This window comes from Lathyrus oleraceus, chromosome 5 (assembly GCF_024323335.1).
Source record: "Lathyrus oleraceus cultivar Zhongwan6 chromosome 5, CAAS_Psat_ZW6_1.0, whole genome shotgun sequence".
Taxonomy (NCBI): Eukaryota; Viridiplantae; Streptophyta; class Magnoliopsida; order Fabales; family Fabaceae; genus Lathyrus; species Lathyrus oleraceus.
This window is the reverse complement of record NC_066583.1, coordinates 208587410-208608138: the sequence shown is the minus strand read 5'-3', so window position 1 is coordinate 208608138 and position 20729 is coordinate 208587410. Positions and strand designations below refer to the sequence as shown.

The window sequence follows — 20729 nt, the reverse complement described above, 5'->3', positions numbered from 1 at the left end:
GTCGTTACTCCCTCATGCCATCCTCAACCTATTGATCCTTCTGATGACATTCAAATTGATGACCTTCTAACATTATTATTATGATGTCATTCTTGGTACAAATACCTTCACCTTTTACACTTTATGACTATGTTGGCTCCTTCTAGTGGGAAAGTTTTTGGGCGAGACCAGGTTGATCAAAAAGCATTTTTTTAAGAATCGTTGCTTATTATAATAAGTATTATGGGTACTTGATATTCAGTATATCAAAAGTAAGTATTGTTTGTATCATATCCATAGGGACTGATGTGATACACAATTGTTCAACTGTTTAACATGGTTTTAAGTGAAACATGGTCAAGTTGTTTGTTTGCATAAAATACATAATGAAAAAAAGGTAAATAATAAGTGAAGTTTTAAAAATGAGAAACCTTATTGGTATTGGGGTTCATCCACCGATCACGCATGTATTATTTTGATCAGTTACATAGAGATTAATCATTTAATCAATATTATCACGTATCAGTCGCCGATAGTGTTTATGTCTAAACTCCTGACGAGAGTTCAACCGTATTGTTTCATCGAAGATATCTCAGCCAATTAAACAATACAGTAGCATTAAGAATTGATACTCTTGTGAATGTTAAACCCAAATCTATGTCTAGAGTTTAGTATTTAATAGATAATTCTCCTAGATCGAGATTCGAAAAGTATTTCTCAATAACAGTTCAAATCAATACGTAAAGCAAGTAAAAAAGGATAACATCAATATCAATAGAGGAGTAATTCATATATAACACTATGATCATAACAAACACATATGGTACTGATGAACTACATCCAATCCCAACAAGGGAGTAGATTTAGCTAGCCATTCTCATGGTAGCTTGACAAATAATGAAGGAAACGAGATGAACGAGCATCAAATGTAATTTACCGACAATCTGATGTGTATCCAGCTCCTCTCCTGCACTCTCACTCTTCTCTCCCTATTCTATGTTTCTATGTCTTCAAAAATGGAAGAAAAGATACCTTCTAAAATAACTTGGCCTATTTATAGTTTTCTAAAATGCTCTGCCTGCGCTTTGTAAAGAAAAGTTGCGATGTAGCATACCCAGGTTACTTATCCTTGAGAGTTCTACAAACCACCTTTGGAATTAAGCTACCTTAGTGTGCTCTACGTAAAAAGTTGTGTTACAGCGCTTGCGCTTTGTGCAAAAAGTTACGCTGCAATGCACTTGCGCTACAACGGTGCTCTGTGCATTGTAGCACAACCAAACTCTTTTCCTCAATGTAAGCATGCTGGTAGCACAACCTCACTGGAACTTGATTGTCCATGGTCGTTGTAGCGCATTACAGTATGCTTGTAGTGCCAGTGCTCGTGTTTTATCTCTTTTGCTCACTATTATGTGTTATAACGCCCTTGTAGCATGTCAATTTTGTTGTTTTAATGCTAGGCCTGATTTGAGTGATTCTTCCTGCATTAATACACAAGGACATTTAAAAAGCAATCATTCTCATACCTAAATCCATATTCTATTTAAAACTTTGGAAAATACCAACGAGTTTGTAGCTAGTAGAGCCTATAAGTGCCAAAATCTTATGCTCTAATACTTTTCCTTGAGCACTTATCAAACTCTCCCCAACTTGAATATTTGTTTGTCCTCAATCAAAGTTAAAATAACTTTAAAGCAAGACATTCTGTCAAGGCTCTTAACTCAATAATACTTTAAAATAAGTGATGGAAAATGCATGGTTCAAACTGACAAATGCACATGCAACAGTTGTGTTTATTACTTATCAAGAACAAAAGCATGATTATGAAATGAGTTCTTGTATACAAATATCATGTCATACATTTTAAAGAGATAACATACTTCAACTTGAATCACCCTAACACTCTTCTTCATAAAATGGATGAAGAATCTTGTGCAATCATGCGGGACGTGGACTCTCATCTAATACCTTTGCTAACATCCTGATCAATTCATGTTTTCATCTTTCACAATTAAATCTTGAAGAATTTGGGAGCATAAATCACTAAGCATTTTCTTCCTGGTTGTAACTTGGCTAGTTTTTCAAGGAAATGATATTTTCTAAGGCTATTGGTTTAAAAGTTTGCTCCAAGTTAATGAAGAGTATTTCAAATAAAACTATTTGTTCCTTCCTTTCTTATGTTCATTTTCTTTTTCACTCCTCAATTCTTTTTGATAGAATCACTCTTCATTTGATTTTTATTCTTTTCTTTGCTTTTATTTTTCTTTTCTTGATTGCATCTTTTCTTTTCTTCTTTTTGATTTCATCCTTTTGTTTCCTTGTTCAAAAGACACCTTCTCTCCAACTTGATTGATTCTCTTTTCTTTTCACAAATCAACTTTTCATTCTTGGTGATTTTATCATACGTTGGTTTCGGGTTTGCTTTCAAATAAAATATAATGGATCAATGATGAATTTGTTTGTTGTTTTTGAATGCGACACAACAATCCTACCAAGTGGTTTTATATGGTTGAAATGGGTTTGCAAATACTCACTCTATCACAAGGTAAGATGAAGTTGTTTTGGTTGAGTAGTTTTGCTCTATCAGAAAAAATTGCCTTGATCCTTTTTATGCTCCACAAATCTCAAAACAGTTGCAAGATTGGACATGAATCGAACAAGTCAGACAAAGGATAATAGCTATTATGAGTATATAAGTAAACAATGGAAGGTTTTCCTCACATTTTTTGGTTTGGAGCTAAGTGATTCAAGCATGAAATGATTTTGTATAAAGCATAAAATTCAAATCCATGCTATATTCTATCAAGCAATAAACATGTACCTTGCTTGTGTGCAATTCATCCAAATTCTTATCATCACCACTACATTTTTGTTGAGTTCTATGAGGCTTGACTGAGTTTTCTTTGATTTTTTAAGCAAATTAAATCAATGATGAAGACAAACACAAAAAAAATTGTTTTGCATAACCAAGAAAATTGAAACAAAATACTGGTTTAAATGAAGAAAATCCCAAAAAGATCATAACAAGTGCAACTATGGTGAATAACACCATCAAGCAATCACAACTTCATAAATAGATCACAAAAAAATATCACAAGATAGCAAGTTCAGAAGATAAACATAAACAGAAAATAATTGGCTGAAAGTTTATAAAATTTCACTCAGATTTTGGCGAGATTTCATTCTTTCTTCTGAATGAATCTTATTCCATGTCATCATTGTCATTCTTATCTTCCATGTATTCATCATCTCCTTCTTCATCAATATTCTCTTCATCCTCACCTTCTTGTTGGAATGCCTGCATCCACCACACCTGCAATCACTTCATGAACAAGTAACCGAAAAGTGAGTTGTTTTCACAATCAATGTATACTAACAAATGAAAACCTTTGTCAATGCACATGGGGGTTAGTTCAAAGCATTAAAAGGGCATTAATTGTAGGTTGGTGAAAATTTGCATTTTTTCATGTAGCCTAGAAGTGTTACGTAGAGCGCACTAGCGCTATGCCCAACCCTGTTGCCTAGAGCTCACAAGCGTTATGCTCATGGTTATGGGGCTATGCGCAAAAATCATACATTTCCTATTTTAAAATTTTATGTGGTTATGCAATCATGCCATTATATCCTTTATATCATAAAAACTAAAATCAAATGCAAAACAAAAAGAAAACTTAAAACATTGGGTTGCCTCCCAATAAGCGTTTGTTTAACGTCTTTAGCTCGATGCATGTTCTTAATTGGAATAAAGGTGGTATTTGTGAAATGATGCAATCATTCTTATCTCCAAATTATGGATTTGGTTTGTCATGCATTATTCTCACTGGTTTGGCCTTATTGATAGCATCTTGGATGACTTTCTTGTAGGATTTGGCCTTTTCACGAATCCTTCTGATTCCTTTGATGTTATATGGTAATATCAGTTTTCCATTTACTTCATCAATATCATCCATTATGAAACATACTCCTTTGTTGTTTGGATGATTGATTTCTTCAAACAAATTGAAATTGACTTCTTCGTCTTGAACCCTAACTTTCATCACCCACTTATCAACATTTATCATCATTTTTACCATCTTCATGAATGGTCGGCCCAGAATTAGAGGAATGTCATCAGTTATTTCAATATCCATCACTACAAAATCTATATGGAATAAAAATTTGTCAACTTTAACTAACATATCTTCAGTTTTCCCTGATGGTCGGGTGATGGATTTGTCTGCTAGTTGGAGTGTCATCTTTGTGTTTTTCAAATCAATATCACCAATATGTTTGACTACTTATAACATTATCAAATTTATGTTGGAGCCAAGATCAATCAATTCTTTTCCAACATTTATGTTCCCTATAGTAATAGGTAAGGTAACTCTTCCAAGATCTGTTTCTTTCTGCATAATGGTTTTCTGAATGATGGCACTGCAACTAGAATCCACTTGAATTATTTCCTCTTCAGTGATTCTCTTTTTATTTGTCAGAATCTATTTCATAAACTTGGTGTATGTAGGCATCTGTTCTAGAGCTTCAACAAATGTAAGATTGATGTGAATTCATTTGAAAATATCCAAAAACCTAATATACTACCTTTCTTTCTCTTTCTTAGTGGGAGCATGAGGATACGGTAAATGTTGCACCGTCAGATTCTTCATCTTACCTTTCTCTTTACTCATTTTAAGATTTTTTTTCTCTCGCTCATCATTCACTTTTCTCTCGACAATAGTACTTTCTTTTTCTAAGGGATCATTAATGCCATTACCAGTCACTTTAACGGTCCGAGTTATAATTGCATTGTAATGATCTCTTGGATTGGTTTGTGTGTTGGCAATAAATGTTCCTTGTTGTTGATCTCCTAGTTAATTTGCTATCTGACCGACTTGTGTTTCCAGATTCTTGATTGATGCATAAGTATTTTTTGGTTAGCAATAGACATTTGCATGAATTGTGTGAATGTATCCTCCAATTTTGAAATTCTATCAGGTTGGGAAGAATTTTGGTTGACATTCTGATATGGATTTTTCCTATTTGACGGTCTTGCATCCTGCCTCCAACCTTGGCCATAATTTTTGTTATTTCCGCGTGAATATCCCTGATTGCCTTGGTATGGTGATGATATGTATTGTTGATTTCCCATATAATTCACTTCTTCATTAATCGAAGGGCAAAGACCAGTTGGATGATCACCTGTGCAAAGCTCGCAAAAAGCTACTTGTTGCGGTTTACTCGATGTTTCATATATCTCTTTGAGTTGTTGTGGAAGTTTAGATAATTGCTTGGTTAATTCTTCCACTGTTTGGGTGAGAAGCTTGTTTTGTGCTAGAATCGTGTCACTTTCTCCTAACTCCATAATTCCATATTTCCTTTGTGCCAGAACTCAGTTATATTGGACATGATGATCATTGAGATTCATATGGTTAATGATAGAGACTGCATCATCTGTGCTTTTGAACGACAAAGAACCATCAACAGTTGTATCAATTAGAAGCTTTGGTTGTGGCTGAAGTCCATTGTGAAAGATGTGAATTTGTGTGAACTCATCGTAGTCATGATTTTGACACTTCCGCAACATAGATTTGTAGCAATCCCATGCTTCACAAAGTGTTTTTGTTGAACTTTAAGTGAATGCTGCAATTTCTGTCTTGGCATCCATGAATCTACTGTGCGGGAAGAATCGACTTAGAAAGTTTTCTTCCAAGACATTCCAATTGATCATGACTTGAGTTGGTTGGTCAAGGTACCAATTCTTTGTTTTACCTATCAAGGAATGTGGGAAAAATCTCATGAAGACCGCTTCTTTTTCAGCTTCGGGTGCCAACTGAGTTGGACTTCATGGACAAATTTTTTGATTGGTGCCAACTGAGTTGGACTTGAAAATGACTGCGAAAATCGGATGATGGTTTAAGGGCACCAAAGACAAACTGGAATTAGAGGTTAAAGGATATAGGATCAACAATAAGACCTGGGTCAATGCAAAATGAGCACGAAGTACATTTCGGCTATGCATGATTTAAATTATTTTTTATGCATGATATATGAATGATCATGATATGAGAATGTTGACACTTGAGTGGACTGGGAGTTTGTAAAGGCTTTTTATGGAGATCATGATTCCTTAACACCGAGAACTCAACCAAATATTTTGTGATCGATGTTGTCAGAGGAGAATTCTATCAAGCTTGATAGTTACAACTAGCCAAAGGGATTCTTTTGGAGGATTAATGAATCGTGCTAGCATGATTTTCGGGCACTCGTCTTAAACTCAATAGTTGTTGGCGTATGGCAGAATTTGTTTGAGTAGTTTGAAAGCATGAAGGGGGTATGCCCCTCTGTAGCTCATCTTGCCCTAGTCTGTTGGGTCTTTGAAAATGTTCACCTTGAAACTGAGTTTAAAACAGCTTGACATGAGACGATCTCGAGACGGCTTACCCCAATGTTTGAATACGGTAGTGATTTGACCTTGATTAACCAAAAATTGGAATGGTAAACTTCTGATTGACTGTCCTTGGATAGTTGGACTCAATGAGCTTCTGAGGTGGCTTGCCCCAATCCGAGTCTTAAAGAGTATTACTCTTGGCTAACTGACCCTTGGGGTGATTGGCTCAGATTGACTGATACTCAAAGTGATTTCCCCTGACTGGCCGTCGTTCACTTTATCAAGTTTCTCAATTGTATATTATTGGAATTTCTTTGATGTTAAGTGTTGACTTGCAAATAAGATTGTTCATTCAAAAAATGGTAATTTTAATGCAGTGCTTATGCAAAAATTTGAAATCAAAATTTATACAGTGAACGGATCACTGATAAGAACATAATGTGCAAGATGGTGCGATCAAATGAATAACAAAGATCGTTTGGAGTCAAGTTAACACAATCTTGCTGTAATATGCTTTCAAAATAGACAGTGCCTCAATTAGGCCTTTTAAGGGTTGTAACGTGGTCTGATTCACGGTTTTTTTGAAACAAAAGGATATAAGGCTAAAAATTTAATTTTTACACACCCTTTCTTCTTGATGATCTCCAGTTCTTACGTTTAGTTAATTCAATACATGCATTCGACTTCGAAGGTGTGAAGGTGAAAATGAGGATTCAAGATGAGATTTTCTTGAAATGACAGTCACCTTATTTTGTTTTTGCTGAGGATGACGTGACCTCTTTTGATATTTTATATCCCTAATTTTTGCCTGGACCGCTTCTTTGAAACTTTTGGTCCACCCGGATGCCCTGATTTTTGCCTAAGTCATTTTGTTGCGGTGTTTGACTTAGCAGGCTTTTCTTTTTGAAAGGTGGAGACTGCCATATTATTGGTGGATGAGGATCAACCAACACTAATTTTATCTTTTCTTAGCTTCTTCGACACTTCAACATGTGCACGAAGCATAACATATGGTTGAACCTATTTAGAGGGTGTACAGATGGACGGATTCTTTTGAAAAATCGAATGCATGGTTAAACTATTTGAACACAACTACCCTGCCCCAGGTTAAGATTAAGAGTTTTTAGATTCGAAAGAAATACCAACTTCTAGGCTCAAAGTGGTTGACAAGGGATTAACTCCTTATCTCTTCAGTGTTTGGGGATTTGAAACAATGCCTTACATCATCGACAAGGTTTTCTTCAAAAGCATACCACAACAATTTCAGGTGTTTCATTTTCATCATCCTCCTTTCAATCTTTGTTAACATAGCGGTTTGATAAACAAAAGTGAATGAGAGAAGTATTTTTGTTTTTAACATAAATGAAAAACGAGTGAATAGGAATGGATTAATTCAAAAGATGTATAAACATTTCATCAATCTTACCAATTCAAAGAAAGCAACAGTGCTTAAAAGCAATTAACAATCAACATGCAAGAAAATTACAAAAGAAATGTTGAAACAACCAAATGATTGCCAACTTTAGGGAACTGACTTCTTCAAACTTGGTCCATTAACTTCGGGAGACACCCCTTGATTTCTTTCCACTTATCCGAGCGATAGGTTAACGTTTACCACCAAGCTTCCTTCTTGAAAGGCTATGTACCTGTTGTCAATCAACTGTTGTACTTTGGCTTTGAAAGTGTTGTAGTCTTTAGTCTAATGCCCTTCTGATCCGGCATGATATCCACATTACACATTTGGGTCATACCCAGGTGGGTAAGGTTGTGGAACCGGCTTGAGAGACTTGGGAACCGCCAATGATTTTTGAATCAGAGGCTGCAGAAGTTGGCTATATGTCATGGGGATTGGATGACGAGGAGCATTTCTTCTTTCCAAATTATTTTGAGGCCTAGGCTGATTTTGATGTTGATTTCGATATCTCGGGCCTTGGGCTCGTTGGTTTGGATGAAGAGCAAACCAGGATTGTTGGTAATGAAGACCAAAAGGTAGTGGTTGCTGGTATGGCACTTTGGGCATTGCTAACTGCTCATTTTCAGCCACTTGAAAGTTGGGATCAACAAGCATTTTGATATTGGCACGACGGTCTTCAAATTCTTTATCTTCAACCTCATCATTGGACGCCACCCTCTTGGATCCATTACTCACTTCTCCTTTGCTTCCGTTGGCATGGGTCGTGACATTAGAAATCCAAGGTGATATCTCAATTCTCTTATCGGGAAATGATGATATTTCGTTAGCCACCTCTCTGACTTCTTCCTTGTGGTATAAAACCTTAAGGGGTTTCAGGGGTCCTTTTTCTTTCTCACTACTTGGCCCAGAAATCAAGATGTATGTACCTAAGCTTTCCTCCTTGAGTGTTGGTGACCTTATGTCAATCAATCTTTGCAGCTTGAACTTAAAACTCTTGCATTCCTCGATGGAGTGCCCCACTGTTCCAGTATGGTATTTGCATTTCACCTTCTGGTGATCTTCTTCAAAGACTAAGCTCTTTTTGTTAATCAGTTCTCGTACCAAGGCTTTCAGCGCTAAGCAAGAATCCAGGTCAGGTCCCACTGCCCCTTTATGGAATTCACATGTTGCATTTGGATTGTACCATGGCAGGTATGGTGACGTAGGTGTGAGAGCTCAAGGAGTCACCAAAACATTATGGATCAACTGTGGATAGAGCTTGCTATATGGCACCGGAATCAGGTCGTTGTGATCTTTGTTCCCCTTGTTCTAATTCTGATTTTTGTTCTGAACCTGACTTCGGTGATTTTGAGGAGGAATAGCCAGAGGATGTTGATGATGACATCATGATGGAGGGCCATATGCTGGTAGATGAGGAGTTGCCACATAGAATTTCCCTTTACTTGGGGTAACACCAGATGGATATGGAGTAGTAGCTCTCTCCGTTGCAGCAACGGGTATGGGATGACCCTCTTTTCTCAATAAGGCTTGCAGGGTTTCCAAGCCCCGTCCCATTTGGCTCTTCAAAAGATTGAGTTCCTCCTTCAATGCTTCTTGAATTTTCCTTAGCTCTTCCATCATCTCCTGAGACATGGTTCTTTATTCTAAACGCGTGTCGGGAATCACTTTGTTGATCATGGACAAATGATGGATGAGTTTTTTTTGTGTATTTTGTCTGGAAAATGACATGCATTCTGATGAGATGCAGATGCAATGAAATATGAATGAATGCAATGCAATCCATGTATATATATATATATATATATATATATATATATATATATATATATATATATATATATATATATATATATATATATATATATATATATATATATAATACATGGGTTCAAAAGTCTAAGGTACTGATGAATCTGATTGCTTTCCAAGAATAGGTTCTCACTTGGTATGATCTAGGGTTACAAAGGTTCCCATAGTCATGGATCCATCAGACTGTTTGCTACCTGTGGCAACTTACTTGTCGGGCGTCAACTCCATCCAAAGAATCTACTCTAAGTGAGGTTCTCACATCGATCTAACGAGAAATTCATCTCGCGGACCCACACTACACAACCATCTTTCCTAGTTGGCCAAAGGATTAAGGTTCTACAAATGGTCCTTAGAGTCATGGATCCTAAAGAAAATATCGAAGCTTACGGCAACTTACTTGCCGGGCGACAACATCCTCCCAAGGATCTACTCTTAAGTAAGGTTCTTGCACTGACCCAGCGAGAAATTCATCTCGCGGACCCGCACTACTCAACCTCGTCCTATCTTATGTTTTTGCTCGAGACTCGGGTAAAAAGTCTTTCCCACAAGGTTTACAATCAGAGTGTCCAAGTACCAAAGCATAATGGAACCAATACAACAGATTTATATTAATATGACAATAAAGATAGCAAAAGAAATAAAGAAAAGTCACACAAGTAAACAAAAAAAAGCACACAAATGACCTTATTAGGCTTGACTCACTTAGGGAAACATGTTATCCCCAACAGAGTCGCCATCTGCCACACCTCAAAAAATGAGAACACGGCTTAGCAAAGTGCAATCACACGTTCGCATGATGGACTGAACAGAGTCGCCATCGAACTTTATTTATTCCTAAAAAGGAAAGGGGAAATATCGATAAAACCCAAGAAAGAACGACAATGATTATGGTCGTCGCAACCAAATCAGGGTTCGGGAGTCGATTATGCAAGGGGAAGGTATTAGCACCCCACACGTCCATTGCAATCAACGGGAACCATTAGGTTAATTGTGCGCGTCAGTGTTAGTTTGAAATGTTAGGCTTCTCAGGTTATTAGGTGGGAAAGAAAGAACAGAAGAGAGAAGAATGTTTATGGATTTTGCAACGAAGGGGACTAAACCTAAGTTTTTTATTAATGGGCCTGACAAGATTTCGCAATCCTGCTCCTACGTATCTCAATAGAGAACTCAAGGCACACGTAGTTCTGGGTCAAAAAAATGTTTGTTTGTTGGTCAATTTTAGCGAAAGCTATATTGTATTAATCGACAAAAACATTGTTTTACCCAAAACAGATGAGGAGCGGACGTATACCACACATCAAATGGATTTACAAATCAACATTCGGAAAAACGTCACTTATCTCAACTCAACAATTATGGACAAAGCATTGCTTTACATCACCTTAAGACAAGATGTCTTTCGTTTATGAAAAGATTTTCTTGATCAATCGCATGCGGCGAAAAAAGGTTTTGATTGGTTGAAAGTATTTTTGGGTTTGAGAGACGAGTATTTATGACTTGCAAGCTCTTACAACTTGGGTCTAATACTCGGGACTACGTCTGGAACTTTCATCCAGGTAATCTTTTTCTTTCAATTTTATTGAGAAAAGACGTTTGAATATTTATAAATATTTTAAAGAGAAGATGAATACATAGGGCTTACAAGCTCTTACAACTTGGGCATAATATTCGGGATTACGACTGGATATTCCATCCAGGGTAATCTTTTTCTTCATATTTTATTGAGAAAAAAGATTTGAATATTGGAGTGTTTTGAAGAGAAGACGAATACATAGGGCTTGCAAGCTCTGACAACTTGGGCCTAATATTCGGGATTACGACTGGATATTTCATCCAGGTAATCTTTTTCTTCCGAATTCACTTATGAAAATGATTTGAATATTGGAGTGTTTTGAAGAGAAGACAGATACTTATGCCTTGCAAGCTCTTACAGCTTGGGCCTAATATTCGGGATTACGACTGGGTATTCCATCCAGGGTAAACCTTTTCTTCAGATTTTATTGAGAAAAGAAGTTTGAATAATTACATTAAAAATGATTAATATACAAATATTTGAAATGGTTTAAAAATTATTTGATCGAAATCATGGTGAAATGCTAGTGAGATTATTTACATATGTTAGGGTATGGACATGAGCTATCTAATTAATCGACTAAACACAAAAAAACCAACTAATTAAATAATCTACTTACACATAATTAATTAACTAACCATCAACTAATTAATCAAAATTATCAATTAATTAACTATCAATTTAAATTAATCAAATAAATAAAAAATGAAATAATAAAAATAAATAAAAAAAATAAAATAAAACAGCAAGGGTGCATACATGAAATTGAGGGTACGCAAAAATCAATATGGACCTAAAGCCCAATTCAAACATACTTAAACCTTAATTAAAAGAAAATAAAAAAATAAGAAAATAAAATAATAAAATAAACAAGTGAATGATAGAAAAATAAATAAATAAAAATAAAAATATGATGTTGTTGCTTTAAAATAGGGGACATCGTCCCATTTTCTTTATACAAAACTTTCATATATTATTTTTTAAAATTGAAACTAACTAATTATATGGTGACACATGGCCATGGAATTTTAAAAAAGAAAAAATAGAAACAATAGCCCTCCCTTATCATTCCTCTCGCATGGACCTCATCAATATCTCTCACTGTTAAATAACATTATCTCTTGTATGCTTCAAGTATTTTTTTTTTAAAAATCACATAAATAAACAAAATCAAATGCAAAAACTCATGATTCACAAGTAAAAATAGAAAACATCAAGGGATATAATTTGAAAAACAGAGGAAAGAAAGAGGACAAGTAAACCGACAAGAGATTCCGGTGATGGTGGTCCGTTTGCGGCGAGTAGCGACTTCGACGAAGGGAGTATGTCGAAGTGTTGTTGCGTTTGAAGTTGTTGTGACTTGTTGTTTGTATGTTGCTACATGAAACCTTGTGAAAAAGAGAGTAACATGAAGTTGAAAATAATGGAAAGATGAGATTTTCGGTTATGGTTGTTATGTGTATATGAGAGAAAAGATAAGTTTTATGTGGTTAGTGAAAGAAGTGATATGGAGAAGAAAGAAGAAAACTCCTTCATTTTATCGACTTCACATGAAGAGTGTAAGGGAGAAATGAGGTTGTTTTAAGTGTTTAGTTAGAAAAAAGTGAAAGAAAAAGAGGTATTACATATGGTTGTTCACTGTAACATGAAGATGGAGGTTCTTGTTCATGTTTTCATGCTTATTGTAAAAATGCTATTTTTCATTTGCTTTGATTGGTCCTTAATTCAATTGAGAGAGAAAATTTTCCCTTCAAAAGATAGGCGCCTCTAGTTATGCCTCCTCTCCCCTCATGCAATGTTTAGTTAATATATACTAGGGTTCTTATGATGAAAAATCCCAAAATACCCCTTTGATTTTTTTTAGTGTGAAAAGGAGTTATGAACAAATTAAATAGAATAAAATTATACTATTTAAATAATCAAAATTAATTAGACACAAAAACATAGAAAATTCTATTTATTTATTTCGAACATTTTGACAAAGAGGTAAAAATAAAATGTCTCAAAATGAATAAAGGTCAGGCGCAAAGGTGCTTGAAAAATTAAAATGAATGCACCAAATTGATCAGTGCGAAATAAACTTATTGGAAAAATACAGCGTTTCTTTTAATTTTGAAATAAATTTTGACCGATTAAACAGGCTCGAGCTGATCAAAAAGTAGCCGAAAAATTAGCTGAAAAATAAATCGAGCATACCAGATTAAACTACGTGAAACATAGATTAATAAAGTTGATGTCTTCGAGTTTGATTTTGAAACTTTTTCACCCGCTGTTTTGACACGCATTTGATAGTTTATTCAACCGGTTTGTCTGTAAATCCGAAAATTTATTTTGACTGATATTCTAGGCACTATGCGGTATGGAATACATGTTATGATATGCAAAGATGCAACGACTATGATGAATGTGTTGAATTGGCGATTCAAGGTCAAAATTGGGGTGTGACAAATATTATCACATATCACTCGTCGGCTGTGTTTATGTCTAAAGTCCTAACAAGAGTTCAATTGTATTGTTTAATCGACGATCTCTCAGCCTATTAAACAATACAGTATCATTAAGAATCAATACTCTTGTGAATGTTAAACCCAAATATATGTCTAGAGTTTAGTATGTAACGAATAATTATCCTAGATCGAGATTCGAAGAGTATTTCTCAATAATAGTTCAAATCAATACCTAAAGCAAGTAAACAGGGATAACATCAATATCAATAAAGGAGTAATTCATATATAACACCATGATCATAACAAACACATACGGTACTGATGAACTATATCTAATCCCAACAAGGGAGTAGATTTAGCTATCCATTCTCATGGTAGCTTGACAAACAATGAACAAAATGAGATGAATGAGCATCAAATGCGATTTCCCGATAATATGATGCGTATCCAGCCCCTCTCCTGCACTTTCACTCTTCTCTCCCTATTTTATGTTTCTCTGTATTCAAAACTGGAAGAAAAGATACCTTATGATGTAACTTGGCCCTATTTATAGTTTTATAAAATGCCCTGCCCGCGCTTTGCGTAGAAAAGTTGTGCTGCAGCGCACCCAGGTTGCTTAGCCTTGAAGATTCTGCAAACTGCCTTCGGACTTAAGTCGCCTTAGTGCGTTCTACGCAAAAAGTTATGATGCAGTTCATTTGCGCTACAATGGTGCTTTACACATTGTAGCACAACCAAACTCTTTTCCCCGTTGTAAGCATGTTGGCAGCATAACCCTACTGGAACTTGATGGTCCATGCTCATTGTAGCACGCTTGTAGCGCCAGTGCTTGTGTTTTGTTTCTTTTGCTTGCTTCTCTATGTTATAGCGTCCTTGTAGCATGCCAGTTTTGCTATTTTGATGCTTAGGCTTGATTTGAGTGATTCTTCCTGTATTAATACACAAGGACATTTAAAAAGCAATCATTATCATACCTAAATCCCTATTTTATTTAAAACTTTGGAAAATACCAACGAATTCGTAACTAGTAGAACCTATAAGTTCCAAAATCGTATGCTTTAATACTCTTCCTTGGGCACTTATCAGTACTCACCATAAAACACACGATTATGCTCACTACGCCAAAAAGGTTTTTTAACAGCGCATCATAGACAGCGCTTTTAAAAGAAAGCGCTGTCTAAGGTTAAAATAAAAATAAAACACGGAAAATGTTCTAAAAAAATAATGAAAGCGCTGTCTAAGGGGGGGTCTTAGACAGCGCTTTTAGAAAGCGCTGTCTAAGACCCCCCCTTAGACAGCGCTTTTAGAAAGCGCTTTTAAATATAGACCTTAGTCAGCGCTTTTGAGAAAGCGCTGTTTAAAGTCTTTCAATTAAAAAAAAATTAAAACCAAAAGCGCTGTCTAAGGTGGGGGTTTAGAAAGCGCTTTTGGAAAGCGCTGTCTAAGGCATATCTTAGAAAGCGCTTTCCACAAAAGCGCTGTCTAAGGTCTAATTAAAATTAAATTTCAGACTTCTATTTTCGTTCTCAGTTCTTTTTGTTTTCCCTCCTGCGGTTAAACCCCTCCAGCGAACCCTAACAGCGAACGAGAATACCAGCGGTTAGGGTTTTGAAGAATCGGTTTCAATACCAGAACGAGAATCCTGTAATCATTCGGTTTCAATACCAGAAAGTGTTTGAAGAATCGGTTTCAATATAGGATAGACACAGTCTTTCTCCTAAATTAAGAAAACAGAACAAAATAGTAACTAAAAATTCTCATCCAAACGCTAAACAAACAAATGGGTGCTTCACAATCGGTCTCTGAAAAATCCATATCTGAATTCACAGTTAAGGTAACCACTTTTTTCTCAAACCCTAAATCTCTATATAAAAACCCATTTTTTCATTATCATCAACAAAATCTCTTACAGTTTTGCTTTTCATGGTTGCCTCAGGACGCCAAGGGAAAAGACGTGAACCTCAGCTCATACAAAGGGAAAGTTCTTCTTATAGTTAACGTCGCTTCAAAATGGTTCAACCCCACTTTCTCTAATTCTATTTTCTCCATGTCATTACAATCAAAATTCAATCTTTTTTACTGGGTTTAGCTGATTAAAATGATTTTTTATTGGGTTTTAATTACAGTGGATTTACGAATTCCAATTATACCCAGTTAACTGACCTTTATAGCAGATACAAAGATAAAGGTATGATTTTTAAGGGTTTGAAGAGTTTTTTTTTTTGCATGTTGGTGTTGAACACTAAAGTTTGTGTCTTTGCTGTGACATAATCATTTTGAACTTACTTGAGTAAAGGGCTTAAAGAAATTCTTGAAACTGATTCATTTGAGAATGTTTTTGTTGGTTGATTTTAGGACTTGAGATATTGGCTTTTCCATGCAATCAGTTCTTAAACCAAGAGCCTGGGAGTAGTGAGGATGCAGAACAATTTGCCTGTACAAGATTCAAAGCCGAGTATCCAATTTTTGGAAAGGTAATGTGTTGTTTGTTTGTGTAGGGATCTCGATACGTTGCTGATAGGTTTATGTCCTGGATTTTTTGGTTTAGTTGTTCCAATATTGTTTTGTGGCAGAATGCTAATTGGTTCGGTAATTTTGAATTGGTCAGTAATGGTCAATAATTTTTAAGTGGGAAGATTTCATGTTGCATAAGTCTAAATACTAAGCTCTTATCCAATCAGAGCCTGAAAAATTTTCCATTACAGCATTGATGATGATAAATACTTGATTTCAGTATTATTTTCAACACACTGTTTGGCCTTAGCACAAGTTTTTCGATGGCGGTTACTACCCGATTTTTTCTTGGATGTTTAAATGGTTTGCTAGGACCAATGAAGGTACCAAACAACACAAATATAACCTAATGTTTCGTCCTTCAACATCAGGGAACAATCATTAGTTTGTCATTTCTGTATTTGGATATCAGTTGATTTTTTTGTCACATCGTTTTCTGATAACAGGCTTATAGTACCGAAATATTTAGAGAAGAAAAGCAAGGTCTTGGACTCTCAACGGTAAACTTCTATAACCTATGTTCGACACTAACACGACACTGACACACACGTTACCTTCAATAACTTCTATCCATACATCAAGCTCAATAGTACTAGGTGTAGCACGTCGTTGATATATTTTCTGCATTCAACAATAATAATTCATAACGTGATATGGTTTCAGCTCAGTGCAGCTTGGGGTATAGGCTTAGTAATTGGACCAGCATTGGGAGGTTATTTGGCTCAGGTACTTGATGCTTCATAGCTATTTTAATTGAAGACACTTTTATTCGTTTCGCTAATACTGTGTGAAATTTACATTGCAGCCAGCAGTGAAATACCCTCATCTATTTCCAAAAGACTCATTTTGGGATAAGTAAGTGGATTTTACTTGATTTTTAGTATCATAAAGTTCTAACAATTCAGCTTTTCCTTCGATCCTTATTGTTGATGTGATTATTTTAATTGTCAAAACATAAACCATGCAGGTTTCCATATTTCTTGCCTTCCTTGTCAGTATCAGCTTTTGCATTTGTGGTAGCAATTGCATGCATCTGGCTTCCGGTATGAGTAAGCAACTTCATAGTTTGTTAAACATGTATAAGCATTTGATCACAAAATTCCTGCATCACTGTAGGAAACACTTCACAACCACCCTCTAAGCAATGAGTCTATTGATGATGCTGAAGCTTTAGAAACTGGAAACATAAGTAATGACGACGACAAAATAATCCAAAAAGATGAAAACCTCTTCCTAAACTGGCCATTAATGTCATCTATTATTGTGTACAGCATTTTCTCACTTTATAATGTTGCTTATCAAGAGGTACCATTCCTACTTTTGGTGACTTATTTGAACTTTATAATGTTGCTTAACAGATATTAAATCTAATAGGATATATAAGTAAACACCATTCTACTTCATGATAGGTTTTCTCATTATGGGTTGTTAGTCCTGGAAGGTTTGGTGGTTTGAACTTTACAACTGATAATGTAGGCGATGTTCTCGCAATATCAGGTACGTCTTTGATATGTGTCACTAGAGATTTATTAGTGTTGGGATTAACATATTTTCTAGCCTTCCTTGTCACATATCAGGTACATTGCTTTGTGCATTTCATTTTTCAAGATATTCTGCTTAATAACTGACCTCTTCTCAAATGGTCAATGATCAGGTATTGGTCTTATTGTCTCCCAGCTTTTCCTCTACCCTTCATTGGAAAGAGCTTTCGGACCTATAAAATTTGCTCGCATCTCCGCAGTAAGTTTTTTTCCATTCGTAGAAACTAATGCAACTCAGCATTACATTGGTTCTTGTTCTAAAAATGTCTTGTTACCTTATGTAGGTTTTATCAATACCTCTGTTGCAAAGTTACCCCTTCATAGCAATGCTTTCTGGCATTACGCTATACCTAGTTATTAATATTGCTTCTCTTCTGAAGAATGTTCTAAGTGTAAGTTTATCTTTTTGTTTATTTAACCGATCATGAGTGATCACGTTTCAAACAAACATCTGTATGTATTACAAGCTTATCTAATAGTATTTTTTTCTCAATTTCAGATGACGATAATCACTGGTTTATTTATTATGCAAAATAGAGCCGTGGTAATTTTTTTTCTTTAATTCTAAGCTTTTATTTCTTTTTGAAAGTTGATATTATATTTTGAGGAAATTGTGGCGTAAATGGAAAACAGGAACAACATCAAAGAGGGGCAGCTAATGGCATTGCTATGACTATGATGTCAATATTCAAAGCAATCGGTCCAGCGGGAGGTGGTGCAGTGTGAGTTTCCCTTTGATTTCTCTACCTATCTTTCATTGTTTCAAATTGTGAGATAAACTTGCTTATTGTATGTGTTTGTACAAACTTTTTCATGTTAATTTTCTTTGTGATTGTTTGAATCAATTGTGCTAGTACTAGTATTGCAATAATCCTGAAGTCTTATAGGCCTAGACTAAAATTGATATGGTTTGTAGTATATGTTATGACTTGTAAATGTGTACATAAATTTGTATATATTTTGATACATTTAAGGCAAAATTGGTTTGAATTGGTATATATATATATTTGTTAGCCAAAAATTGGTAGAAAAAAGACCAAAATGACATATATAAAATGTGATAATTGTCTGTCAAAATCTGGTTGAAAACAGGTAGAAATTCTGGTTTATAAACCTGGAAAAAATGTGGTTTAAAACAAAAGCTTCAAAAATTTTCGTATACCTTAGACAGCGCTTTTGTAAAAAGCGTTGTCTAAGGGGGGGATTAGAAAGCGCTTTAGACAAAAGCGCTGTCTAAAGGGGGGGGGGGCTTAGACAGCGCTTTTTGAAAAGCGCTGTCTAAGGTATACCTAAAAAAATTAAAATAGGAGGGTCTTAGAAAGCGCTTTTGGCCAAAGCGCTGTCTAAGGGGGTGGGGCTTAGACAGCGCTTTTCAAAAGCGCTGTCTAAGGTATACCTAAAAAATTTAAAATAAGAGGGTCTTATAAAGCGCTTTTGGCCAAAGCGCTGTCTAAGGGGGGGGGGGGGGGGGGGGGGGCTTAGACAGCGCTTTTAAGATTTAAAAAAGTGCTGTCTAAACCTTTAGCAGCGGAGGTTTAGACAGCGCTTTAAAGCGCTGTCTAAGGCTAAAAAAAGCGCTGTCTAAGGTCTTGTTTGTTGTAGTGGCTTGAATTAGTGGCATCACAAGATTTATAGCTTTGACATGCATTTTTTGGTATTGCAGGTTTCAATAATGACATTAACGTGTAAACAAATCCAACATGTTTAATGATATTATGGAATGACCTACTCCCACATTGCAATAAACAATCAAAAGGATTTCGTATAATATAGAGTATTATCTAGTTGAAGGTATATATTTTAAGTGGGATATTGTCATACCCTAAATTTTACCCTGAGTTTTTCATTTGGATCAGCATAGCAAAATCATCTCATTTATCATTCATTACATCAGTTAAAAGCATTCATTAGGATTTAGATGAAAAGTCAGGAGTTCCGGCATTTTATCTAGTCTTGATGACACTCATTCAATCATTTGTTGATTAAGAAGTCAAAAGACTTGATTTCTCAATCCCAATACATCGTCGATTCTATTGCATCATGTTTTAGCGGTTCAAAGGGTGACAATCAAGAGTATTGTCGTCATCTGAATCTTTGTAGGGTTTTAATTGTAATCGAGAATCATAAGTAAATGGTTCGAGCATGATTCCTTTGCATTTGATTGTCTATTTATGATTTTTCGATTAGTAATTCAATACATTCACAAGGCATGTGCATTTTCTACCTATCACAACATGTATTTCATTCCGCATGACGCTTAAAATATCAACCAGAATCATTTTTCGGATCTACAAATAGATCAGTCGAATCGTTTCTCAATTGTACGTCGAATTAGTGGACGAAAATTTTCAAAATCGAGCTTGTAGATGTCAGTATTTTTAATCTACGATTTGCATAGCTTAACCTGGCGTGTTTTTTTTAATTTTTTGACTACTTTTTCGGTCGCATTTTGGTCAACCTGATCCTTTTAACCGAACGGTTTTTATTTTAAAATTTGATCAAAACATGTATGCTTCCGAGAAGTTTATTTCGCGCTGATCATTTTAATGCGTTCGATTTTTTCCAGATAGTTTTACGCCCGATTTTTGTTCATTTTTTATTTGATTATTTTTTATCTTTTACCAAAATAATCGGAAGAATTATTTAGAATTATCTATGTTATCGATTTGATTTTTATTCATGTTTGGGTATTTTTAATTTAATAAGTAAAATTAAAATTATTTATTTTTTACCAACCGACCAACATGAACCACTTGGTTTTATTTTTAATTAACTAAAAATATTTGTTGATCAATGTAAGAATGCCACTTGGCATTGTTTTTTCTCTTTTTTCCTTCTCTCTCCACGTAATATCTTCTTTTTCTCTCACTCTCAGATTTTCTTTTCTTTTTCTTTCCCTTCTCTTTCCATCTTCTCTTTTTTTTTTTTATTGTTCCATTCATCATCACTGTCAAAATACCTCATTTTTCTCCAACATAATATCTCTTTAGATTGCTATTCTTACACTCAAACTTACACTTACATCGTATGCATTGTTCACAAATACGGTGAACAGTGTCGTGAACAGTAAAACCTTTATGAATAGTGACGT

The 20729-nt window shown here is 35.2% G+C and overlaps 2 protein-coding genes across 2 annotated transcripts; both read left to right on the top strand.

The window, feature by feature from the left end:
* Positions 1-15271: 15271 nt before the first annotated feature.
* On the top strand, positions 15272-16131 carry LOC127087873 (probable glutathione peroxidase 5). The gene is made up of 4 exons (XM_051028793.1): positions 15272-15417; positions 15520-15596; positions 15710-15771; positions 15939-16131. The coding sequence occupies exons 1-4, from the start codon at positions 15364-15366 to the stop codon at positions 16079-16081; spliced, it is 336 nt and encodes a 111-aa protein (XP_050884750.1). The 5' UTR covers positions 15272-15363; the 3' UTR covers positions 16082-16131.
* A 26-nt stretch (positions 16132-16157) lies between these two features.
* On the top strand, positions 16158-18364 carry LOC127079750 (probable peptide/nitrate transporter At3g43790). Its single transcript, XM_051020122.1, has 12 exons — positions 16158-16186; positions 16318-16420; positions 16544-16597; positions 16761-16823; positions 16903-16952; positions 17065-17140; positions 17214-17402; positions 17507-17594; positions 17752-17837; positions 17923-18030; positions 18138-18182; positions 18272-18364. Exons 1-12 carry the CDS (start codon positions 16158-16160, stop codon positions 18362-18364), a joined length of 984 nt encoding a protein of 327 aa, XP_050876079.1.
* Positions 18365-20729: the final 2365 nt, after the last annotated feature.

Excerpts from the sequence above, each read along its gene's own strand:
- LOC127087873 (XM_051028793.1), top strand. The coding sequence starts at position 15,364 with ATGGGTGCTTCACAATCGGTCTCTGAAAAATCCATATCTGAATTCACA. Across the intron at positions 15,418-15,519 it reads TATCTGAATTCACAGTTAAG|GACGCCAAGGGAAAAGACGT; the intron begins GTAACCACTTTT and ends TGGTTGCCTCAG. Across the intron at positions 15,597-15,709 it reads GTTAACGTCGCTTCAAAATG|TGGATTTACGAATTCCAATT; the intron begins GTTCAACCCCAC and ends TTTTAATTACAG.
- LOC127079750 (XM_051020122.1), top strand. The coding sequence starts at position 16,158 with ATGCTAATTGGTTCGGTAATTTTGAATTG. Across the intron at positions 17,595-17,751 it reads CGATGTTCTCGCAATATCAG|GTATTGGTCTTATTGTCTCC; the intron begins GTACGTCTTTGA and ends GTCAATGATCAG. Across the intron at positions 17,838-17,922 it reads AATTTGCTCGCATCTCCGCA|GTTTTATCAATACCTCTGTT; the intron begins GTAAGTTTTTTT and ends TACCTTATGTAG.